General features: G+C 40.7%; 1 protein-coding gene across 2 annotated transcripts in view; it reads left to right on the top strand.

The window, feature by feature from the left end:
* Positions 1-21,669, top strand: part of Droj2 (DnaJ heat shock protein family (Hsp40) member A4-like) — a 74,900-nt gene extending 53,231 nt beyond the window's left edge. For both annotated transcript variants that reach the window (XM_071685061.1, XM_071685070.1), the window contains exons 8-9: positions 3,334-3,499; positions 19,467-21,669. In XM_071685061.1, coding sequence (XP_071541162.1) covers positions 3,334-3,499; positions 19,467-19,620 — 320 coding nt within the window. In that variant the 3' untranslated portion in view covers positions 19,621-21,669. The remainder of the gene's footprint in view (positions 1-3,333; positions 3,500-19,466) is intronic.
* Positions 21,670-22,363: the final 694 nt, after the last annotated feature.

Below are 22,363 nucleotides of genomic sequence, written 5' to 3'. Positions count from 1 at the left end.
AATAGTTGTTTTAACAATAGTATATGGTTTTGAGTCATGGGCTATAGATAAGGTTGTGCAGAGGAGGGTGGATGTGCTGGAGATGAAATGTTTGAGGACAGTATGTGGTGTAAGGTTCTTGGATTAAGTAATGAAAGAGTGAGAGAGATTTGTGGAAATATACAGTATGTTTGAGAGAACAGAAGAGGGACAAGGAGATAATGAGTGAGGAAAAGTTGAAAAAAAAAAAAGGATATAAGTTTCAGAAGTGGAGGGAACAAGAAGTGGGAGATCAAATTGGAGGTTGAAAAAGAGAATGTATGTGTAAGAAGTGGAGGGAACAAGGATAATTGGGAGACGAAATTGAAAATGGGATGGAGTGTAAAAGATTTTGAGTGATAAATTGGAATGATGTAGTATACTGGGGTCAGAGGGCTGTCATTGGACTAAACCAAGACATGTGAAACATCTGGGGTAAAGCATGAAAAGGTCTGTGGGTCCTGGATGTTGATAGGGAGTTGTGGTTTTGGTGTATTATACATGAAAGATCTTGTATCAATTTAAGAGGATGTAGCATCTTTTTTTCTGTTTCCTGGTGCTACCTCACTGATGCAGGGGATGGCCATACTGTTTTGTGTGGGGGTGGGAAGTGGTAGTAGATGTGTAGATCAGGTGATTGCTTTGAAGAATGCATGTGAGAAATACTTAGAAAAACAGATGGATTTGTATGTAGCATTTATGGATCTGGGAAAGGCATATGATAGGGTTGATAGAGATGCTTTGTCGAAGATCTTAAGAGTATATGGTGTGTGAGGTAAGCTGCTAGAAGCAGTGATGTGTTAGAACCACTATTCCTTCAAACATACCCATTTTTGCTCTACAAGATAACATTATTGCCTTCCACACATTCTTATTATTATACTTATCTGCTGTTTCCTGCGTCAGCGAGATAGCACAAGGAAACAGACGAAGAATGGCCCAACCACCCACATACACAGACATATATATGCTCGTATGCATATTCATACTTGTTTGCGTTCATCCATTCCTGTCCCTACCCCACCACGCAGATGTACTTACAAAGAGTGGTAATCTCTGGAATAAACATTGTTAGTGACCGAAATACACTTAGCAGCCATACAAATGTCAATATTTTGGTATGTTGTTTAAAAGAAGACTGAAAACTAGCAAGCACCTTTATGATTACTCCCAGCACTTACCAAGTTGTCATATGATGATGAGGTGTTTGAGGGCTAATGCTTTTAGGAAAAAACAACTTTGAATCCTTAAAGTATATGAATATGGAGATTTTAAAGAGGATTAGACAGTTAGTTTAAAACTTCTCTATTTATCCATATTCAGTTTGCATAGCAGCAGAAAATGACATCATAATCTTTGGTGAGTAAGGTGCTGCGCTAGCCCTGCCTCATTGCATTTACTTATAAGTTCTCTCTTGAATGATAAGATTGCACTTGTTTCATTAATGTTTAGGTACTAATGCTGGAGGCTGCTTCTTACTATCCTATTGTTGCAGTTGCAAATCACTATCAAGGGCATCCTCCTGTTCTTCCTCCTTGTATTCTTTGCCATATGCTACTGTTATCATGGTTCCATTACCACCTCTAGACTCTTTGCACCTCCTCCCCATATGTGCCCTTTGTATTTTCCTCAGAATCCCTAATCCAGCTTTCTTCTCTACCTTCCCCTGCAACATGCTTAACTCTTTCTTCCAGATTCATTTCTTCTCTGATTGTTGTTGTCCTTACTGATCAACTTCCTTCTGGAACTCACTGAGTGGGAGGCTCTACATTCAGAAACAGCTTTTGTAAGATAAGTTAGAGTTAAGGGATGTTGAGTGGGTGGGTATACTTTCGGTACATCTGTATTCAGGTCAGACAAGGTCAAGGATGTTGTTGGAACATCACATCTTTACACTGTTCTTCTCCTAAAGGACTAGCATTGTTTAACCCTTTAACACTATTGTCATATGTTAGGAACAATTTCTGTATGCTTGGGTTCAGCAGACCCATTGTGGGAAAAGAAAAGGTCTAATTTATAGCAAACAAAAAAATGCACATGAGCTTTCAGCCTTACTTTACCTTATGAAGATGTAGAAATGAAGAAACATAATTGGAAGTGGTTATTGTAAAAAAAAAAAAAAGTTTGAAAAAGGTTTTTGCTCTTATTAACATAACACAGAAACTATTCAGTATGAAGACTCGATATTACAGGTTTCCATTCTCCAAACCATTGGCTTCCTGCTTTCAGATGGAGAACTTCCCATAATTGATGTGCCATTTTTTATGTATAGGTTATTTATCCTTATTGTCACTATCCATGAACCCAACTACCATAAAACGCAAAGAAGGAATAGAAAAAGCACAGATTAACGTACCTGCCCTTGGTGGTCTTAACAAGAATTAAAGGTAGTGTGACCCACATGGTTATACACACATGGGAACCCTGTAGAACAACTGAACTTTGAGAAGCATTGGGTCTGCCAGACCCAAGGGCAGTGGAACTGCACTCCAGTACAGGCCATTCTGTATTCATGGCCAGTCCTCCTCTTGAAGGATGTGTTGGTATGTTTTTGTTTATTCAAGAAAAATATTTTACCTTTATGTACATATTAGTTTTTAAGATTAATTACTTTATTGAAATACATATACTATTGTTGAAACAAGAATTCAGAGATTTTATCCTAGATTTTGGGGATATTGTTGTGAATCTTCCTTATAACTTAAAAGCTATAACAGAAGCAGTATGCAAACCTAATCACACTTGTATTACATATAACAAAACATTATCATTCTTTAGCTTGATCTTGCTATATGTCATCCCCAGTTTCCTGATGTCATAACCAAATGAAATATTATAGCCAGGCCTTCTTTCTAGCGTAAGGAAGTTACAGTAGCTAGACCATGCAATATTTGGCAAGCTGCTCCGTCACATGATTACTGTGTCACCATCGGCAACTCAAGAGTGGGCCATTTTGATAATAGCTTCTGCCCCTGCATGCCAAAGCTTTGGAATGCTCTAATTTCTCATGTCTTTCCCAATGACTATGACCTGGCCCATTTTAAGAGACAGGTTTAGATTTCCTCCAAAATTCGTAAACACTTTCCCTTGTCTCTTCTTTTTCCCGTCATTATTCTCTATATATTTCAATAAAGGCCTGGCCATGATTTGGAATTTTCCCCATGATTGGAGCCTTCAACTTTAAGAAATGAAATAAATTTGCTTTCAAAATTTTGAAACTGAGGTGTTCCCTTGAAAAATAACTTTAATGGGGGACAGGTACAAGTGTTATAGGGCTTTTTTACTAGTTTAAGCTCATAATGCTTCTTTCCACAGGTGAAGTGATAAAGAATGGAGAGGTTAAAGCAGTATTAGGTGAAGGTATGCCACAGTATAAAAATCCGTACGAGAAAGGCCGTTTGCTTGTTCAATTTTTGGTGGACTTTCCACCACATATCCCCGTGGACCGTATTCCCAGGCTTGAGAAGATTCTTCCTCCTAGGTAAGAAAAATACAAGCATAGAGGTGTAGGGAATTTAGTTTCCTACCCTCAGTTTTAAAGATTGTATCATTGGAGTCACCCAGTTACTAGAGCTTCAGAACAAGCATAGTTCCTTGAAATTCACATTTTGTTTTGCCTTAGAATACTTTCTTTTTCTTTTAAACTATTCGCCATTTCCCGCATTAGCGAGGTAGCATTAAGAACAGAGGACTGGGCCTTTTTTGGAATATCCTCACCTGGCCCCCTCTGTTCCTTCTTTTGGAAAATTAAAAAAAAAACGAGAGGGGAGGATTTCCAGCCCCCCTGCTCCCTCCACTTTTAGTCGCCTTCTATGACATGCAGGGAATACGTGGAAAGCCATATTTGTTTAATGAATGGTTTTAGAATTTTGTCATGATTTTATTAAATTTAGTTGTCTAAAATCTAGTGTTTATGGATGCTGCTTACAAGTAGTAGCACTGCAAACAAGAAGTCACCTTTGACAAGGCTGCATACCTGTCCATGGTCAAAAAGAGTAGTTTCATCAAGAACCTTCTATACCCAGAGGAGTCCACCATACCCTGTCCCTGTGTGGAGCACAGCCTTGAAGCTGCAGGAACCCTATTAAAGGGGATCCTGGAATGGCATGTAATAATAGGTATGCTTGATGGCATAGTAGTCCCATCTGTGCCTTATGGATGCAATGTGTGGGCATTAGTAAGAAATATCAGGAAGGTGGAAAGGTTGGAAATTAAATGTTCGAGGGTTGGTTGAATAAGAAATGAGAGGGTGTGAGAGAGTTGTGTTAGTTTGAGGAATATATATGAGAGCTGAAGAGCATTTGCTGAAATGTTTGGACATATGAAGATAATGACTTAGAGGGTGTCCATATCAGAAGTGGAGGAAGCAAAGAGCATGTGGAAGGATGTACTGAAAGATGCTTTGAACGTTTGGGGCCCTGAACATGCAGAAGTGTGTGAAGCTTGCAAGGGCCAGAGTGAATTAGAGTGATGTAGTATACAGAGTTCTTGTAATGAATAAAGATTCATTGTTGTGGAATGTCTGAATTGTGAACCATTCTTTAAAATGAATCATTGACTTGGTGACCATGGAGATGCGTTCCAAACAGTGTAGTGTTAAAGGAGTAAGAGCTATAGAATAGCTCTCTTGGGTAATGTAAATAGCTTTACAGATGTTGCCATAGTATTTTATAGATGGAAGGAACACATTGTTCAAAAAGGTGCTGTATCAAGGTAAGTTTGATCATTATTTGCCAGCTTGTTCTATACATTTCCCTTCAAATTTGTTTTACCACAGTATTACTTGGGATACTTTTAATCATTCTTCATGCTTTCTTCAAATTCTCTCTTTTTCACTAAAATAGAAGCTTTTAGAATATTGGTTAAATGAATTACTTGAAAACTATTGGAATTACCTTAATACAGACACTTTATCATGATAAATTATGCTCTCAATTACCGTATGAATATTTGTGTCAGATTTCCTGTTTTCAGTTATCCTACTTTATAACATCATGTAGCAGTGTATTTTAACATGTTAAAGTTCTCATGCTTCTTGTAGAGTCATAAAGTTAAGAGATTAGTATATGGGTGCTTCCCTAGTATACAGGTACTTCCTGTTTTAAACAGTCATTGAAATGTTCAACTTTTTAAATTACATACATTGGCAATGTTGAAGTGTCTGCATACCTTTCATATGTACGGACTCATGGAACTTGTGCTCATGCTCATTCTCAATTTTTGCATTGAGTACCAGAGATTTCCTTCTTCATAACTGTATTATAAGCTTGCTAAAACGAATAAGAGACTCAGCGTCTAGTTCAGCAGTTGTGATAAAGCACTATGATAGTGAATGGTGAATGATGTCCTATTGATATCAGTAAAGCTCTTTATTTTGCTATACAATGGTAATCTTTAATGTATTTCAAGTAAGGAAGTGTGTCCCAAGATATTCCACAGGAACACATTTGATATGCTAAACAAGAAGCCTCTGTCGTATAAGAATGCTTTTAATTAGATGTTTGCATTCTTTTGATAAAATTAGCGTGCATTTCTAGAGTTGCTTGAAGCAGTGAAAAGTTTTATCAAGGATATAAGGCATTTGTACGAGTAGGAAGAGAGGAAAGTGATTGGTTTTCGGTGAATATTGGCAGGGGTGAGCGATGTCTCTGTGGTTGTTTAATTTGTTTGTGGATGGGGTTGTTAGGGAGGTGAATGCAAGAGTTTTGGAGATAGGGGCAAGTATGCAGTCTGCTGTGGATGAGAGGGCTTAGTAAGTGAGTCAGTTGTTGTTCGCTGATGATACAGTGCTGGCGGATGATTTGGGTGAGAAACTGCAAAAGTTGGTGACTGAGTTTGGTAAAGTGTGTGGAAGAAGAATGCTGAGAGTAAATGTGAATAAGAGCAAGGATGTTAGATTCAGTAGGGTTGAGGGACAAGTTAATTGGGAGGTAAGTTTGAATGGAGACAAACTGGAGGAAGTGAAGTGTTTTAGATATCTGGGAGTGGTTTTGGCAGCGGAGGGAACCATGGAAACGGAAGTGAGTCACAGGATAGGGGAGGGGGCGAAGGTTCTGGGAGCGTTGAAGAATGTGTGGAAGGCGAGAACATTATCTCGAAGATCAAAAATGGGTATGTTTGAAGGAAGAGTGGTTCCAACAATGTCATATCGTTGCAAGGCGTAGGCTATAGGTAGGGTTGTGCTGAGGTGGGTGGATGTGTTGGAAATGAAATGTTTGAGGACAGCATGTGGTGTGAGGTGGTTTGATCGAGTATGTAATGAAAGGGTAAGAGAGATGTGTGGTTGAGAGAGCAGAAGGTGTATTGAAATGGTTTGGTCACATGGAGAGGATGAGCGAGGAAAGATTGGCAAAGAGGATATATGTGTCAGAGGTGGAGGGAACGAGAAGTGGGAGACCATATTGGAGGTGGAAGGATGGAGTTAAAAAGATTTTGAGCTATCAGGGCCTGAACTTACAGGAGGGTGAAAGGCGTGCAAGGAATAGAGTGAATTGGAATGATGTGGTATACCGTTGTCAACATGCTGTCGTGGATTGAACCAGGACATATCCCCTGGGGATAGGGGAGAAAGAATCCTTCCCACGTATTCCCTGCGTGTCGTAGAAGGTAACTAAAAGGGAAGGGAGTGGGGGGGCTGGAAATCCTCCCCTCTCTTTTTTTTTTAATTTTCCAAAAGAAGGAACAGAGAAGGGGGCCAGGTGAGGATATTCCCTCAGAGGCCCAGTCCTCTGTTCTTAACGCTACCTTGCTAATGCGGGAAATGGCGAATATTTTGAAAGAAAGAAAAGAAATATATATATATATATATATATATATATATATATATATATATATTTTTTTTTTTTTTTTTTTTTTTTTTTTTATACTTTGTCGCTGTCTCCCGCGTTTGCGAGGTAGCGCAAGGAAACAGACGAAAGAAATGGCCCAACCCCCCCCCCCCATACACATGTACATACACACGTCCACACACGCAAATATACATACCTACACAGCTTTCCATGGTTTACCCCAGACGCTTCACATGCCTTGCTTCAATCCACTGACAGCACGTCAACCCCTGTATACCACATGACTCCAATTCACTCTATTTCTTGCCCTCCTTTCACCCTCCTGCATGTTCAGGCCCCGATCACACAAAATCTTTTTCACTCCATCTTTCCACCTCCAATTTGGTCTCCCTCTTCTCCTCGTTCCCTCCACCTCCGACACATATATCCTCTTGGTCAATCTCTCCTCACTCATTCTCTCCATGTGCCCAAACCATTTCAAAACACCCTCTTCTGCTCTCTCAACCACGCTCTTTTTATTTCCACACCTCTCTCTTACCCTTACGTTACTTACTCGATCAAACCACCTCACACCACACATTGTCCTCAAACATCTCATTTCCAGCACATCCATCCTCCTGCGCACATCTCTATCCATAGCCCACGCCTCGCAACCATACAACATTGTTGGAACCACTATTCCCTCAAACATACCCATTTTTGCTTTCCGAGATAATGTTCTCGACTTCCACACATTTTTCAAGGCTCCCAAAATTTTCGCCCCCTCCCCCACCCTATGATCCACTTCCGCTTCCATGGTTCCATCCGCTGACAGATCCACTCCCAGATATCTAAAACACTTCACTTCCTCCAGTTTTTCTCCATTCAAACTCACCTCCCAATTGACTTGACCCTCACCCCTACTGTACCTAATAACCTTGCTCTTATTCACATTTACTCTCAACTTTCTTCTTCCACACACTTTACCAAACTCAGTCACCAGCTTCTGCAGTTTCTCACATGAATCAGCCACCAGCGCTGTATCATCAGCGAACAACAACTGACTCACTTCCCAAGCTCTCTCATCCCCAACAGACTTCATACTTGCCCCTCTTTCCAGGACTCTTGCATTTACCTCCCTTACAACCCCATCCATAAACAAATTAAACAACCATGGAGACATCACACACCCCTGCCGCAAACCTACATTCACTGAGAACCAATCACTTTCCTCTCTTCCTACACGTACACATGCCTTACATCCTCGATAAAAACTTTTCACTGCTTCTAACAACTTGCCTCCCACACCATATATTCTTAATACCTTCCACAGAGCATCTCTATCAACTCTATCATATGCCTTCTCCAGATCCATAAATGCTACATACAAATCCATTTGCTTTTCTAAGTATTTCTCACATACATTCTTCAAAGCAAACACCTGATCCACACATCCTCTACCACTTCTGAAACCGCACTGCTCTTCCCCAATCTGATGCTCTGTACATGCCTTCACCCTCTCAATCAATACCCTCCCATATAATTTACCAGGAATACTCAACAAACTTATACCTCTGTAATTTGAGCACTCACTCTTATCCCCTTTGCCTTTGTACAATGGCACTATGCACGCATTCCGCCAATCCTCAGGCACCTCACCATGAGTCATACATACATTAAATAACCTTACCAACCAGTCAACAATACAGTCACCCCCTTTCTTAATAAATTCCACTGCAATGCCATCCAAACCTGCTGCCTTGCCGGCTTTCATCTTCCGCAAAGCTTTTACTACCTCTTCTCTGTTTACCAAATCATTTTCCCTAACCCTCTCACTTTGCACACCACCTCGACCAAAACACCCTATATCTGCCACTCTGTCATCAGACACATTCAACAAACCTTCAAAATACTCATTCCATCTCCTTCTCACATCACCGCTACTTGTTATCAAGAGTTTTGGAAAGAGGGGCAAGTATGAAGTCTGTTGGGGATGAGAGAGCTTGGGAAGTGAGTCAGTTGTTGTTCGCTGATGATACAACGCTGGTGGCTGATTCATGTGAGAAACTGCAGAAGCTGGTGACTGAGTTTGGTAAAGTGTGTGAAAGAAGAAAGTTAAGAGTAAATGTGAATAAGAGCAAGGTCGTTAGGTACAGTAGGGTTGAGGGTCAAGTCAATTGGGAGGTAAGTTTGAATGGAGAAAAACTGGAGGAAGTAAAGTGTTTTAGATATCTGGGAGTGGATCTGGCAGCGGATGGAACCATGGAAGCGGAAGTGGATCATAGGGTGGTGGAGGAGGCGAAAGTTCTGGGAGCCTTGAAGAATGTGTGGAAGTCGAGAGCATTATCTCGGAAAGCAAAAATGGGTATGTTTGAAGTGGTTCCAACAATGTTGTATGGTTGCGAGGCGTGGGCTATGGATAGAGTTGTGCGCAGGAGGATGGATGTGCTGGAAATGAGATGTTTAAGGACAATGTGTGGTGTGAAGTGGTTTGATCGAGTAAGTAACGTAAGGGTAAGAGAGATGTGTGGAAATAAAAAGAGCGTGGTTGAGAGAGCAGAAGAGGGTGTTTTGAAATGGTTTGGGCACATGGAGAGAATGAGTGAGGAAAGATTGACCAAGAGGATATATGTGTCGGAGGTGGAGGGAACGAGGAGAAGAGGGAGACCAAATTGGAGGTGGAAAGATGGAGTGAAAAAGATTTTGTGTGATCGGGGCCTTAACATGCAGGAGGGTGAAAGGAGGGCAAGGAATAGAGTGAATTGGATCGATGTGGTATACCGGGGTTGACATGCTGTCAGTGGATTGGATCAAGGCATGTGAAGCGTCTGGGGTAAACCATGGAAAGCTGTGTAGGTATGTATATTTGTATGTGTGGACTTATGTATATTCGTGTGTATGGGGGTGGGTTGGGCCATTTCTTTCGTCTGTTTCCTTGCGCTACCTCACAAACACGGGAGACAGCGGCAAAAAAAAAAGAAAAAAAAATTTTCTTTCATACTATTCACCATTTCCCACGTTAGCGAGGTAGCGTTAAGAACAGAGGACTGGGCCTTTGAGGGAATATCCTCATCTGGCCCCCTTCTCTGTTCCTTCTTTGAGAAAAAAAAAAAAGCAAGAGGGGAGGATTTCCAGCCCCCGCTCCCTTCCCTTTTAGTCGCCTTCTACAACACGCAGGGAATACGTGGGAAGTATTCTTTCTCCTCTATCCCCAGCGATAATATATATATATATATATATGAAGAATGTGTGGAAGTCGAGAACATTATCTCCGAAAGCAAAAATGGCTATGTTTGAAGGAATAGTGGTTCCAACAATGTTGTATGGTTGCAAGGCGTGGGCTATGGATAGAGTTGTGCACAGGAGGGTGGATGTGCTGGAAATGAGATGTTTGAGGACAATGTGTGGTGTGAGGTGGTTTGATCGAGTAAGTAATGTAAGGGTAAGAGAGATGTGTGGAAATAAAAAGAGCATGGTTGAGAGAGCAGAAGAAGGTGTTTTGAAATGGTTTGGGCACATGGAGAGAATGAGTGAGAAAAGATTGACCAAGAGGATATATGTGTTGGAGGTGGAGGGAACGAGGAGAAGTGGGAGACCAAATTGGAGGTGAAAAGATGGAGTGAAAAAGATTTTGAGTGATCGGGGCCTGAACATGCAGGAGCGTGAAAGGCGGGCAAGGAATAGAGTGAATTGGATCGATGTGGTATACCGGGGTCGACGTGCTGTCAATGGATTGAATCAGGGCATGTGAAGCGTCTGGGGTAAACCATGGAAAGTTGTGTGGGGCCTGGATGTGGAAAGGGAGCTGTGGTTTCGGGCATTATTGCATGACAGCTAGAGACTGAGTGTGAACGAATGTGGCCTTTGTTGTCCTTTCCTAGCGCTACCTCGCACACATGAGGGGGGGAGGGGGATATTATTCCATGCGTGGCGAGGTAGCGATGGGAATGAATAAAGGCAGACAGTGTGAATTGTGTGCATGTGTATATATGTATGTGTCTGTGTGTGTATTTATATGTGTACATTGAGATGTATGGGTATGTATATTTGTGTGTGGACGTGTATGTATATACATGTGTATGGGGGTGGGTTGGGCCATTTCTTTCGTTTGTTTCCTTGCGCTACATCGAAAACGTGGCAGACAGTGACAAAGCAAAATGAAAATATATATATATATATATATATATATATATATATATATATATATATATATATTTTTTTTTTTTCAAACTATTCGCCATTTCCCGCGTTAGCGAGGTAGCGTTAAGAACTGAGGACTGGGCCATTGAGGGAATATCCTCACCTGGCTCCCTTCTCTGTTCCTTCTTTTGGAAAATTAAAAAAAATTGAGAGGGGAGGATTTCCAGCCCCCCGCTCCCTCCCCTTTTAGTCGCCTTCTACGACACGCAGGGAATACGTGGGAAGTATTCTTTCTCCCCTATCCCCAGGGATATATATATATATATATATATATATATATATATATATATATATATATATATATATTTTTTTTTTTTTTTTTTTTTTTATACTTTGTCGCTGTCTCCCGCGTTTGCGAGGTAGCGCAAGGAAACAGACGAAAGAAATGGCCCAACCCCCCCCCCCATACACTTGCATATACACACGTCCACACACGCAAATACACATACCTACACAGCTTTCCATGGTTTACCCCAGACGCTTCACATGCCTTGATTCAATCCACTGACAGCACGTCAACCCCGGTATACCACATCGCTCCAATTCACTGTATTCCTTGGCCTCCTTTCACCCTCCTGCATGTTCAGGCCCTGATCACACAAAATCTTTTTCACTCCATCTTTCCACCTCCAATTTGGTCTCCCTCTTCTCCTTGCTCCCTCCACCTCCGACACATATATCCTCTTGGTCAATCTTTCCTCACTCATCCTCTCCATGTGCCCAAACCACTTCAAAACACCCTCTTCTGCTCTCTCAACCACGCTCTTTTTATTTCCACACATCTCTCTTACCCTTACGTTACTCACTCGATCAAACCACCTCACACCACACATTGTCCTCAAACATCTCATTTCCAGCACATCCATCATCCTGCGCACAACTCTATCCATAGCCCACGCCTCGCAACCATACAACATTGTTGGAACCACTATTCCTTCAAACATACCCATTTTTGCTTTCCGAGATAATGTTCTCGACTTCCACACATTCTTCAAGGCTCCCAGAATTTTCGCCCCCTCCCCCACCCTATGATCCACTTCCGCTTCCATGGTTCCATCCGCTGCCAGATCCACTCCCAGATATCTAAAACACTTCACTTCCTCCAGTTTTTCTCCATTCAAACTCACATCCCAATTGACTTGACCCTCAACCCTACTGTACCTAATAACCTTGCTCTTATTCACATTTACTCTTAACTTTCTTCTTCCACACATTATATATATATATATATATATAATGTGCTGAGAGGTGCAACTGGAGGGATGTCTGATCATTATCTTGTGGAGGCTAAGGTGAAGATTAGTATGGGTTTTCAGAAAAGAAGAGTGAATGTTGGGGTGAAGAGGGTGGTGAGAGTAAGTGAACTTGGGAAGGAGACTTGTGTGAGGAAGTACCAGGAGAGACTGAGTACAGAATGGAAAAAGGTGAGAACAATGGAAGTAAGGGGAGTGGGGGAGGAATGGGATGTATTTAGGGAATCAGTGATGGATTGCGCAAAAGATGCTTGTGGCATGAGAAGAGTGGGAGGTGGGTTGATTAGAAAGGGTAGTGAGTGGTGGGATGAAGAAGTAAGATTATTAGTGAAAGAGAAGAGAGAGGCATTTGGACGATTTTTGCAGGGAAAAAATGCAATTGAGTGGGAGATGTATAAAAGAAAGAGACAGGTGGTCAAGAGAAAGGTGCAAGAGGTGAAAAAGAGGGCAAATGAGAGTTGGGGTGAGAGATCATCATTAAATTTTAGGGAGAATAAAAAGATGTTCTGGAAGGAGGTAAATAAAGTGCGTAAGACAAGGGAGCAAATGGGAACTTCAGTGAAGGGCGCAAATGGGGAGGTGATAACAAGTAGTGGTGATGTGAGAAGGAGATGGCGTGAGTATTTTGAAGGTTTGTTGAATGTGTTTGATGATAGAGTGGCAGATATAGGGTGTTTTGGTCGAGGTGGTGTGCAAAGTGAGAGGGTTAGGGAAAATGATTTGGTAAACAGAGAAGAGGTAGTAAAAGCTTTGCGGAAGATGAAAGCCGGCAAGGCAGCAGGTTTGGATGGTATTGCAGTCGAATTTATTAAAAAAGGGGGTGACTGTATTATTGACTGGTTGGTAAGGTTATTTAATGTATGTATGACTCATGGTGAGGTGCCTGAGGATTGGGGGAATGCGTGCATAGTGCCATTGTACAAAGGCAAAGGGGATAAGAGTGAGTGCTCAGATTACAGAGGTATAAGTTTGTTGAGTATTCCTGGTAAATTATATGGGAGGGTATTGATTGAGAGGGTGAACGCATGTACAGAGCATCAGATTGGGGAAGAGCAGTGTGGTTTCAGAAGTGGTAGAGGATGTGTGGATCAGGTGTTTGCTTTGAAGAATGTATGTGAGAAATACTTAGAAAAGCAAATGGATTTGTATGTAGCATTTATGGATCTGGAGAAGGCATATGATAGAGTTGATAGAGATGCTCTGTGGAAGGTATTAAGAATATATGGAGTGGGAGGCAAGTTGTTAGAAGCAGTGAAAAGTTTTTATCGAGGATGTAAGGCATGTGTACATGTAGGAAGAGAGGAAAGTGATTGGTTCTCAGTGAATGTAGGTTTGCGGCAGGGGTGTGTGATGTCTCCATGGTTGTTTAATTTGTTTATGGATGGGGTTGTTAGGGAGGTAAATGCAAGAGTTTTGGAAAGAGGGGCAAGTATGAAGTCTGTTGTGGATGAGAGAGCTTGGGAAGTGAGTCAGTTGTTGTTTTCGCTGATGATACAGCGCTGGTGGCTGATTCATGTGAGAAACTGCAGAAGCTGGTGACTGAGTTTGGTAAAGTGTGTGAAAGAAGAAAGTTAAGAGTAAATGTGAATAAGAGCAAGGTAATTAGGTACAGTAGGGTTGAGGGTCAAGTCAATTGGGAGGTAAGTTTGAATGGAGAAAAACTGGAGGAAGTAAATTGTTTTAGATATCTGGGAGTGGATCTGGCAGCGGATGGAACCATGGAAGCGGAAGTAGATCACAGGGAGGGGGCGAAAATCCTGGGAGCCTTGAAGAATGTGTGGAAGTCAAGAACATTATCTCGGAAAGCAAAAATGGGTATGTTTGAAGGAATAGTGGTTCCAACAATGTTGTATGGTTGCGAGGCGTGGGCTATGGATAGAGTTGTGCGCAGGAGGATGGATGTGCTGGAAATGAGATGTTTGAGGACAATGTGTGGTGTGAGGTGGTTTGATCGAGTAAGTAACGTAAGGGTAAGAGAGATGTGTGGAAATAAAAAGAGCGTGGTTGAGAGAGCAGAAGAGGGTGTTTTGAAATGGTTTGGGCACATGGAGAGAATGAGTGAGGAAAGATTGACCAAGAGGATATATGTGTCGGAGGTGGAGGGAACGAGGAGAAGTGGGAGACCAAATTGGAGGTGGAAAGATGGAGTGAAAAAGATTTTGTGTGATCGGGGCCTGAACATGCAGGAGGGTGAAAGGAGGGCAAGGAATAGAGTGAATTGGATCGATGTGGTATACCGGGGTTGACGTGCTGTCAGTGGATTGAATCAGGGCATGTGAAGCGTCTGGGGTGAACCATGGAAAGCTGTTTAGGTATGTATATTTGCGTATATGGACGTATGTATATACATGTGTATGGGGGTGGGTTGGGCCATTTCTTTCGTCTGTTTCCTTGCGCTACCTCGCAAACGCGGGATACAGCGACAAAGCAAAAAATATATATATATTATAAAGTATACTTTGTATAATATATATATATATATATATATTTATTTATTTATTATACTTTGTATATCCCTGGGGATAGGGGAGAAAGAATACTTCCCACGTATTCCTTGCGTGTCGTAGAAGGCGACTAAAAGGGGAGGGAGCGGGGGGCTGGAAATCCTCCCCTCTCATTTTTTTTCAATTTTCCAAAAGAAGGAACAGAGGGGGGCCAGGTGAGGATATTCCCTCAAAGGCCCAGTCCTCTGTTCTTAACGCTACCTCGCTAACGCGGGAAATGGCGAATAGTTTAAAAGAAAAAGAATATATATATATATATATATATATATATAAGCGACTAGAGGGGACGGGAGCGGGGGGCCGGAAATCCTCCCCTCCTTGTATTAACTTTCTAAAATGGGAAACAGAAGAAGGAGTCACGCGGGGAGTGCTCATCCTCCTCGAAGGCTCAGAGTGGGGTGCCTAAATGTGTGTGGATGTAACCAAGATGTGAAAAAAGGAGAGATAGGTAGTATGTTTGAGGAAAGGAACCTGGATGTTTTGGCTCTGAGTGAAACGAAGCTCAAGGGTAAAGGGGAAGAGTGGTTTGGAAATACCTGGGGAGTGAAGTCAGGGGTTAGTGAGAGGACAAGAGCAAGGGAAGGAGTAGCAATACTCCTGAAACAGGAGTTGTGGGAGTATGTCATAGAATGTAAGAAAGTAAATTCTCGATTAATATGGGTAAAATTGAAAGTTGATGGAGAGAGGTGGGTGATTATTGGTGCATATGCACCTGGGCATGAGAAGAAAGATCATGAGAGGCAAGTGTTTTGGGAGCAGCTAAATGAGTGTGTTAGCGGTTTTGATGCACGAGACCGGGTTATAGTGATGGGTGATTTGAATGCAAAGGTGAGTAATGTGGCAGTTGAGGGAATAATTGGTATGCATGGGGTGTTCAGTGTTGTAAATGGAAATGGTGAAGAGCTTGTAGATTTATGTGCTGAAAAAGGACTGATGATTGGGAATACCTGGTTTAAAAAGCGAGATATACATAAGTATACTTATGTAAGTAGGAGAGATGGCCAGAGAGCGTTATTGGATTACGTGTTAATTGACAGGCGTGCGAAAGAGAGACTTTTGGATGTCAATGTGCTGAGAGGTGCAACTGGAGGGATGTCTGATCATTATCTTGTGGAGGCTAAGGTGAAGATTAGTATGGGTTTTCAGAAAAGAAGAGTGAATGTTGGGGTGAAGAAGGTGGTGAGAGTAAGTGAGCTTGGGAAGGAGACCTGTGTGAAGAAGTATCAGGAGAGACTGTGTACAGAATGGAAAAAGGTGAGAACAATGGAAGTAAGGGGAGTGGGGGAGGAATGGGATGTATTTAGGGAATCAGTGATGGATTGCGCAAAAGATGCTTGTGGCATGAGAAGAGTGGGAGGTGGGCTGTTTAGAAAGGGTAGTGAGTGGTGGGATGAAGAAGTAAGAGTATTAGTGAAAGAGAAGAGAGAGGCATTTGGACGATTTTTGCAGGGAAAAAATGCAATTGAGTGGGAGAAGTATAAAAGAAAGAGACAGGAGGTCAAGAGAAAGGTGCAAGAGGTGAAAAAAAGGGCAAATGAGAGTTGGGGTGAGAGACTATCAGTAAATTTTAGGGAGACTAAAAAGATGTTCTGGAAGGAGGTAAATAGGGTGCGTAAGACAAGGGAGCAAATGGGAACTTCAGTAAAGGGCGTAAATGGGGAGGTGATAACAAGTAGTGGTGATGTGAGAAGGAGATGGAATGAGTATTTTGAAGGTTTGTTGAATGTGTCTGATGACAGAGTGGCAGATATAGGGTGTTTGGGTCGAGGTGGTGTGCAAAGTGAGAGGGTTAGGGAAAATGATTTGGTAAACAGAGAAGAGGTAGTAAAAGCTTTGCGGAAGATGAAAGCCGGCAAGGCAGCAGGTTTGGATGGTATTGCAGTGGAATTTATTAAAAAAGGGGGTGACTGTATTGTTGACTGGTTGGTAAGGTTATTTAATGTATGTATGACTCATGGTGAGGTGCCTGAGGATTGGCGGAATGCTTGCATAGTGCCATTGTACAAAGGCAAAGGGGATAAGAGTGAGTGCTCAAATTACAGAGGTATAAGTTTGTTGAGTATTCCTGGTAAATTATATGGGAGGGTATTGATTGAGAGGGTGAAGGCATGTACAGAGCATCAGATTGGGGAAGAGCAGTGTGGTTTCAGAAGTGGTAGAGGATGTGTGGATCAGGTGTTTGCTTTGAAGAATGTATGTGAGAAATACTTAGAAAAGCAAATGGATTTGTATGTAGCATTTATGGATCTGGAGAAGGCATATGATAGAGTTGATAGAGATGCTCTGTGGAAGGTATTAAGAATATATGGTGTGGGAGGAAAGTTGTTAGAAGCAGTGAAAAGTTTTTATCGAGGATGTAAGGCATGTGTACGTGTAGGAAGAGAGGAAAGTGATTGGTTCTCAGTGAATGTAGGTTTGCGGCAGGGGTGTGTGATGTCTCCATGGTTGTTTAATTTGTTTATGGATGGGGTTGTTAGGGAGGTAAATGCAAGAGTTTTGGAAAGAGGGGCAAGTATGAAGTCTGTTGGGGATGAGAGAGCTTGGGAAGTGAGTCAGTTGTTGTTCGCTGATGATACAGCGCTGGTGGCGGATTCATGTGAGAAACTGCAGAAGCTGGTGACGGAGTTTGGTGAAGTGTGTGGAAGAAGAAAGTTAAGAGTAAATGTGAATAAGAGCAAGGTTATTAGGTACAGTAGGGTTGAGGGTCAAGTCAATTGGGAGGTGAGTTTGAATGGTGAGAGGCTGGAGGAAGTGAAGTGTTTTAGATATCTGGGAGTGGATCTGTCAGCGGATGGAACCATGGAAGCGGAAGTGGATCATAGGGTGGGGGAGGGGGCGAAAATTTTGGGAGCCTTGAAAAATGTGTGGAAGTCGAGAACATTATCCCGGAAAGCAAAAATGGGTATGTTTGAAGGAATAGTAGTTCCAACAATGTTGTATGGTTGCGAGGCGTGGGCTGTGGATAGAGTTGTGCGCAGGAGGATGGATGTGCTGGAAATGAGATGTTTGAGGACAATGTGTGGTGTGAGGTGGTTTGATCGAGTAAGTAACGTAAGGGTAAGAGAGATGTGTGGAAATAAAAAGAGCGTGGTTGAGAGAGCAGAAGAGGGTGTTTTGAAATGGTTTGGGCACATGGAGAGAATGAGTGAGGAAAGATTGACCAAGAGGATATATGTGTCGGAGGTGGAGGGAACGAGGAGAAGAGGGAGACCAAATTGGAGGTGGAAAGATGGAGTGAAAAGGATTTTGTGTGATCGGGGCCTGAACATGCAGGAGGGTGAAAGGAGGGCAAGGAATAGAGTGAATTGGAGCGATGTGGTATACAGGGGTTGACGTGCTGTCAGTGGATTCAATCAAGGCATGTGAAGCGTCTGGGGTAAACCATGGAAAGCTGTGTAGGTATGTATATTTGCGTGTGTGGACGTGTGTATGTACATGTGTATGGGGGGGGGTTGGGCCATTTCTTTCGTCTGTTTCCTTGCGCTACCTCGCAAACGCGGGAGACAGCGACAAAGTATAAAAAAAAAAAAAAAAAAAAAAAAAAATATATATATATATATGAATATAATAAAAAAAAAATAATATGTGTGTGTATGTATATACATGTGTATGTGGGTGGGTTGGGCCATTCTTTCGTCTGTTTCCTTGCGCTACCTCGCTAACACAAGAGACAGCAACAAAGCAAAATAAATGAAATATAAATATATACATGTGTATGTGGGTGGGTTGGGCCTTTCTTTCGTCTGTTTCCTTGCGCTACCTCGCTAACGTGGGAGACAGCGACTAAGTATAATAGATAAATGCAAATATTCAAGAGCTTATGGTCTGCTAAACTATTAGAATTCTTGGAAGTGTGTGTCCATTAAGTGAAAGTCTGTAATTCATGGGTACCATTTAAAGAGGTCTGTTTATACATGAAGTTAGGCTGGACCAGGGCACATAAAGCAGGTGTTGGAAATCACGGAAATGTGTGTGGGGAAAGGTTGTGGATAGGGGGCTTTTGTTTTGATACATTATACTTGACAGCTAGAGAGTGGATTGGGAATTTGAAATATAAAATATAAGTTGTAGGCAGATTCCTGCTTGGGGTGCGCTCACTGCATCCTTCCACCATGGTTTTCCCTGGGTAACTGAACTTAATTTCTGTGGATGAAGCATTGCCAATGACAACATTACTATGGTGTAGTGGAGCAAATATGAATACTGATTGGTGAGAAGAAATGAGCCCTTTGTTAAATGGTCTTGGCATTTTCACCGACTTTTGTGTTTTCTTGGTGATAGCACTTAAGGGTTAGATGTGTGTCAACAGCTAATTTTTAAGCACAGGAAATAAGTTCCAAAATAATGAGATATATCTGCAGAACTTGTGTGTTAAAATTTCTTGATCATTTTTGGAAGATGTCAAAATTTTTTGATCATTTTTGGAGGATGTCGTTTTTGTAGAATGGGATAGGGGTAAATCATGGCTATAAGTATTACCTCTGGATGGTAAATTGTCTCCCATATGGTGTATGTCTGGGCAGTTTTTTCAACTAGTCCTTATGAAGTGATCACAAGTTCAAATAATTTCTGAACACAAAAGAAGTCACATTAAATATCAAAATGTATCAGATTTTTTTTCTTTTTTTTTGGGGGGGGGGGTGGAACATTGGAAGGATGTGTGATGAAGTAATAGCATTTGTTAAAGGTAATGATATGCATTCACTTTTTTTTTCTTTATTTAGGCCAGAGGTGATGATACCTGATGACAGTGAAGAGTGCCAGATGGTTGAGATTGATAGGTCACAACGCAGCCATCGCAATCATAATGCTATATATGATGAAGATGAAGATGATCATCATGGGGGTAGGCAACATGTACAGTGCCAAACCAGTTAGAGGGTATGGTCTTTTGTACAAAATAATATACTCTTAAAAAACTGATAAACTGGTCGAAATGATAAATGTTACCTGTAATTCAAGGAAATGTTGTAAGTGACTGTGAGACTTTGGCATGGATGATGGCAGTATTGGAAAATATGATACAACAGCTCGTAATCAATTGTGAAACATATAAACCCGGTTGCAAACTGTAATAGAGGAGAATCAGTGCACTTCTTTTTTTCATACTGGCAGTATTATGTTGATAAGTTTTATGATGTGCTAAAAAGCAAAGTATCTCCAAATTATATCTAGGAGTGTACTTCTGACTGTATGCAGAAGAAATATGAACATGGCACCATTTACTAAGGGTACTTGTGATTTTGTTAGTGAAACTGTGATGTATTATTTCATTTTTAAACTCTGTAGCACCTTTGATGACTTGTCTTTTATGCATTTAAAACTTTGTATTTTCAATTGTACAATGCTAATAGTTTTTTAATGCCCTATTTAAGATTAATTTTGTGGACCCATATGAAATATCTGTGTATTACCTTTTTTTTTTTTCCAAATTATTATTCAAAAGATAATAAGAACATTTTCAGAGTTACCCTTAAAACCACTCTTAGCAAAGATAGCTGCATAGCATGTTAGAAATTTCATGATTTATATTTCTTTAAACATAGCTCATGACATAAAAAATTAATGATTATGCATTTATAGCTCATTTCAGACTATATTCAGTCTATGAATGTGTAAACTGTGAATTGATTGGAGCTTGAAGTAGCTTTTGTATCAATGGATTTTTGAGTGAAGATTGTCAAGAGATGTGTAAATTTTCATTGAATAAAGGAGGCATATAGAGAGTAAAGGAAAGTTTAAAATCATAAGAGAGGTGCTCCTTGTTTGGCTGCAGTGCTCAATGTGAGCACTTTGAAGTAAGTATTCCCGTACCCTTTTGAGATTAACTGTATTGGTGAAATAACCAACTTCCCACTATGATTAGGGAAGGGCTTGACCATTTTTTCATCTTTGATAAGTTGCAAGTTACTGTGGTTATTCTGTTTTGGGGACTCTGCTCAAGCAACATATGATTTTTGTTGTTGATACCAGCTCTGAGTAAGTTTACACCATAATTGTAAATGAAGCTTAGAGTTGAATTGGAGCCCTTACATCTAATGCAGTTTTCAGAACTGGTATTAATCGGCTAAAAGATTTGCTTTCAGACCTAGAACATGATCTTTTTTCCATAGTTTATTAGAGCAGGTATTCATGATACTGTGTTAACAGATTTCAAGTGAACCTCTCATCTAGATTATTTTCTTAAATTGTTAGTGTTATTTCACTTGATTATATTTTTAGTAGAGATTAAATGATATTAATGATAGAGTTGGTGTCTTCTGTTTTGGATGAGATGCTTTAAACTTCGTGATTTATAAGAATATGAAAGTGGTGCTGATGAAATTGGAAAAGTGTACCCTAGAGAGGACATCTAGATTAATTGTGATGTTTAAGTATACAATTCATTGTTATTTATTTGTTTCACCTGTTGTGTATTTTGTTTAATAGTACTACACCAAACCAACTAAAGCAGTGGTTGGAATACATTGCTTTGTTGGTGAACAGTTAAAGGTTCATATATTTTTTTATGGACCCAGTAAATATGTGAATTAGCAGGTATGAGGCTGTTTTTTTACTTTTAAAGAAACGGGTCAGAAAGTATTCCAAGGCTTGAGAAAATCTGCTTTGATTTGCTATAATCTACCTATCATGCTCGTTTCTCAGTGAGTAGACTGTAGTATTAAGGCTTGGCATTTTTTTTCTTCTTGAACTTTCTTTCTTCCTTTGCATTGTGTATGGCATATTGTATATAGATTTCATAAATTTTATTGGAACATTGCATATACTTGAACTATATATTAGCTTATTTTGTATTACTTGTAACAGGCTTTAATTCTTTGCTGGATAATAGTTGACCTCAACTGCTATATGACCTGTATCACCATATACAATGAACTGTTCATAGTAAATGATAGTTTCTTATTAAAATATATCCCACACACATTACTGCTAAGTGCTTTCCTTCTCTGTTTCCATCTTTGTCTTATGTTTATATGAACTGAATACAAGTCAAAAGACACGTGTCCCCATTAACATGGCTGCATCATGAACAGCTGCCTACAGGTAAGCCAGTCCAACATATGAATGACAAAACTGAACTGAACATTGGTGGTCACGCAGTGCTTAAAGTGAATGGCTACTAGCTTGAAAAAAGTCTGTCTGCTGTAGAGCCTGTGTTTAATGGAGAGGTATTAGGTTTAACTAGTGCATTGTCAAAAGGATTCTGAAGAAGGCTGTCCACACTATTTTGCATGGACTCTTGTCATACACTTTGTTACGTCAGTTGTTGTAAACCCACAGGACAGTTTTTCTTTGGTTATGAGGATTACTCTGTTTTTAGGTAATATGGGTGTGCAAATTCAGTGAGAAAGATACAAGGAGGGTGTGGGGGTAAGGCCTGTTTTCAATATTACTCAATATTATGATGTTAGCATGTTAAGAAACTTCTTGTTTCTGATTCCTGTTTTCCCTAGAAAAATCAGTCTTTCTCATTAGGAATGTGGATTTTTCTTTATGCAAGAGGCATGTGTGCCAGTTGTCTTTTGAGATTTCTTGTAAGGCTAGGAAAATTTTTTATTGCTCTTAAGGCACACCTACTGATATGTTTAAATGGTTTGATGTTGCATGGTGGGTTCTCTTA

This window comes from Panulirus ornatus, chromosome 3, assembly GCF_036320965.1.
Source record: "Panulirus ornatus isolate Po-2019 chromosome 3, ASM3632096v1, whole genome shotgun sequence".
Taxonomy (NCBI): Eukaryota; Metazoa; Arthropoda; class Malacostraca; order Decapoda; family Palinuridae; genus Panulirus; species Panulirus ornatus.
The sequence above is the reverse complement of the archived record's forward strand: the minus strand, read 5'-3'. Positions and strand labels throughout refer to the sequence as shown.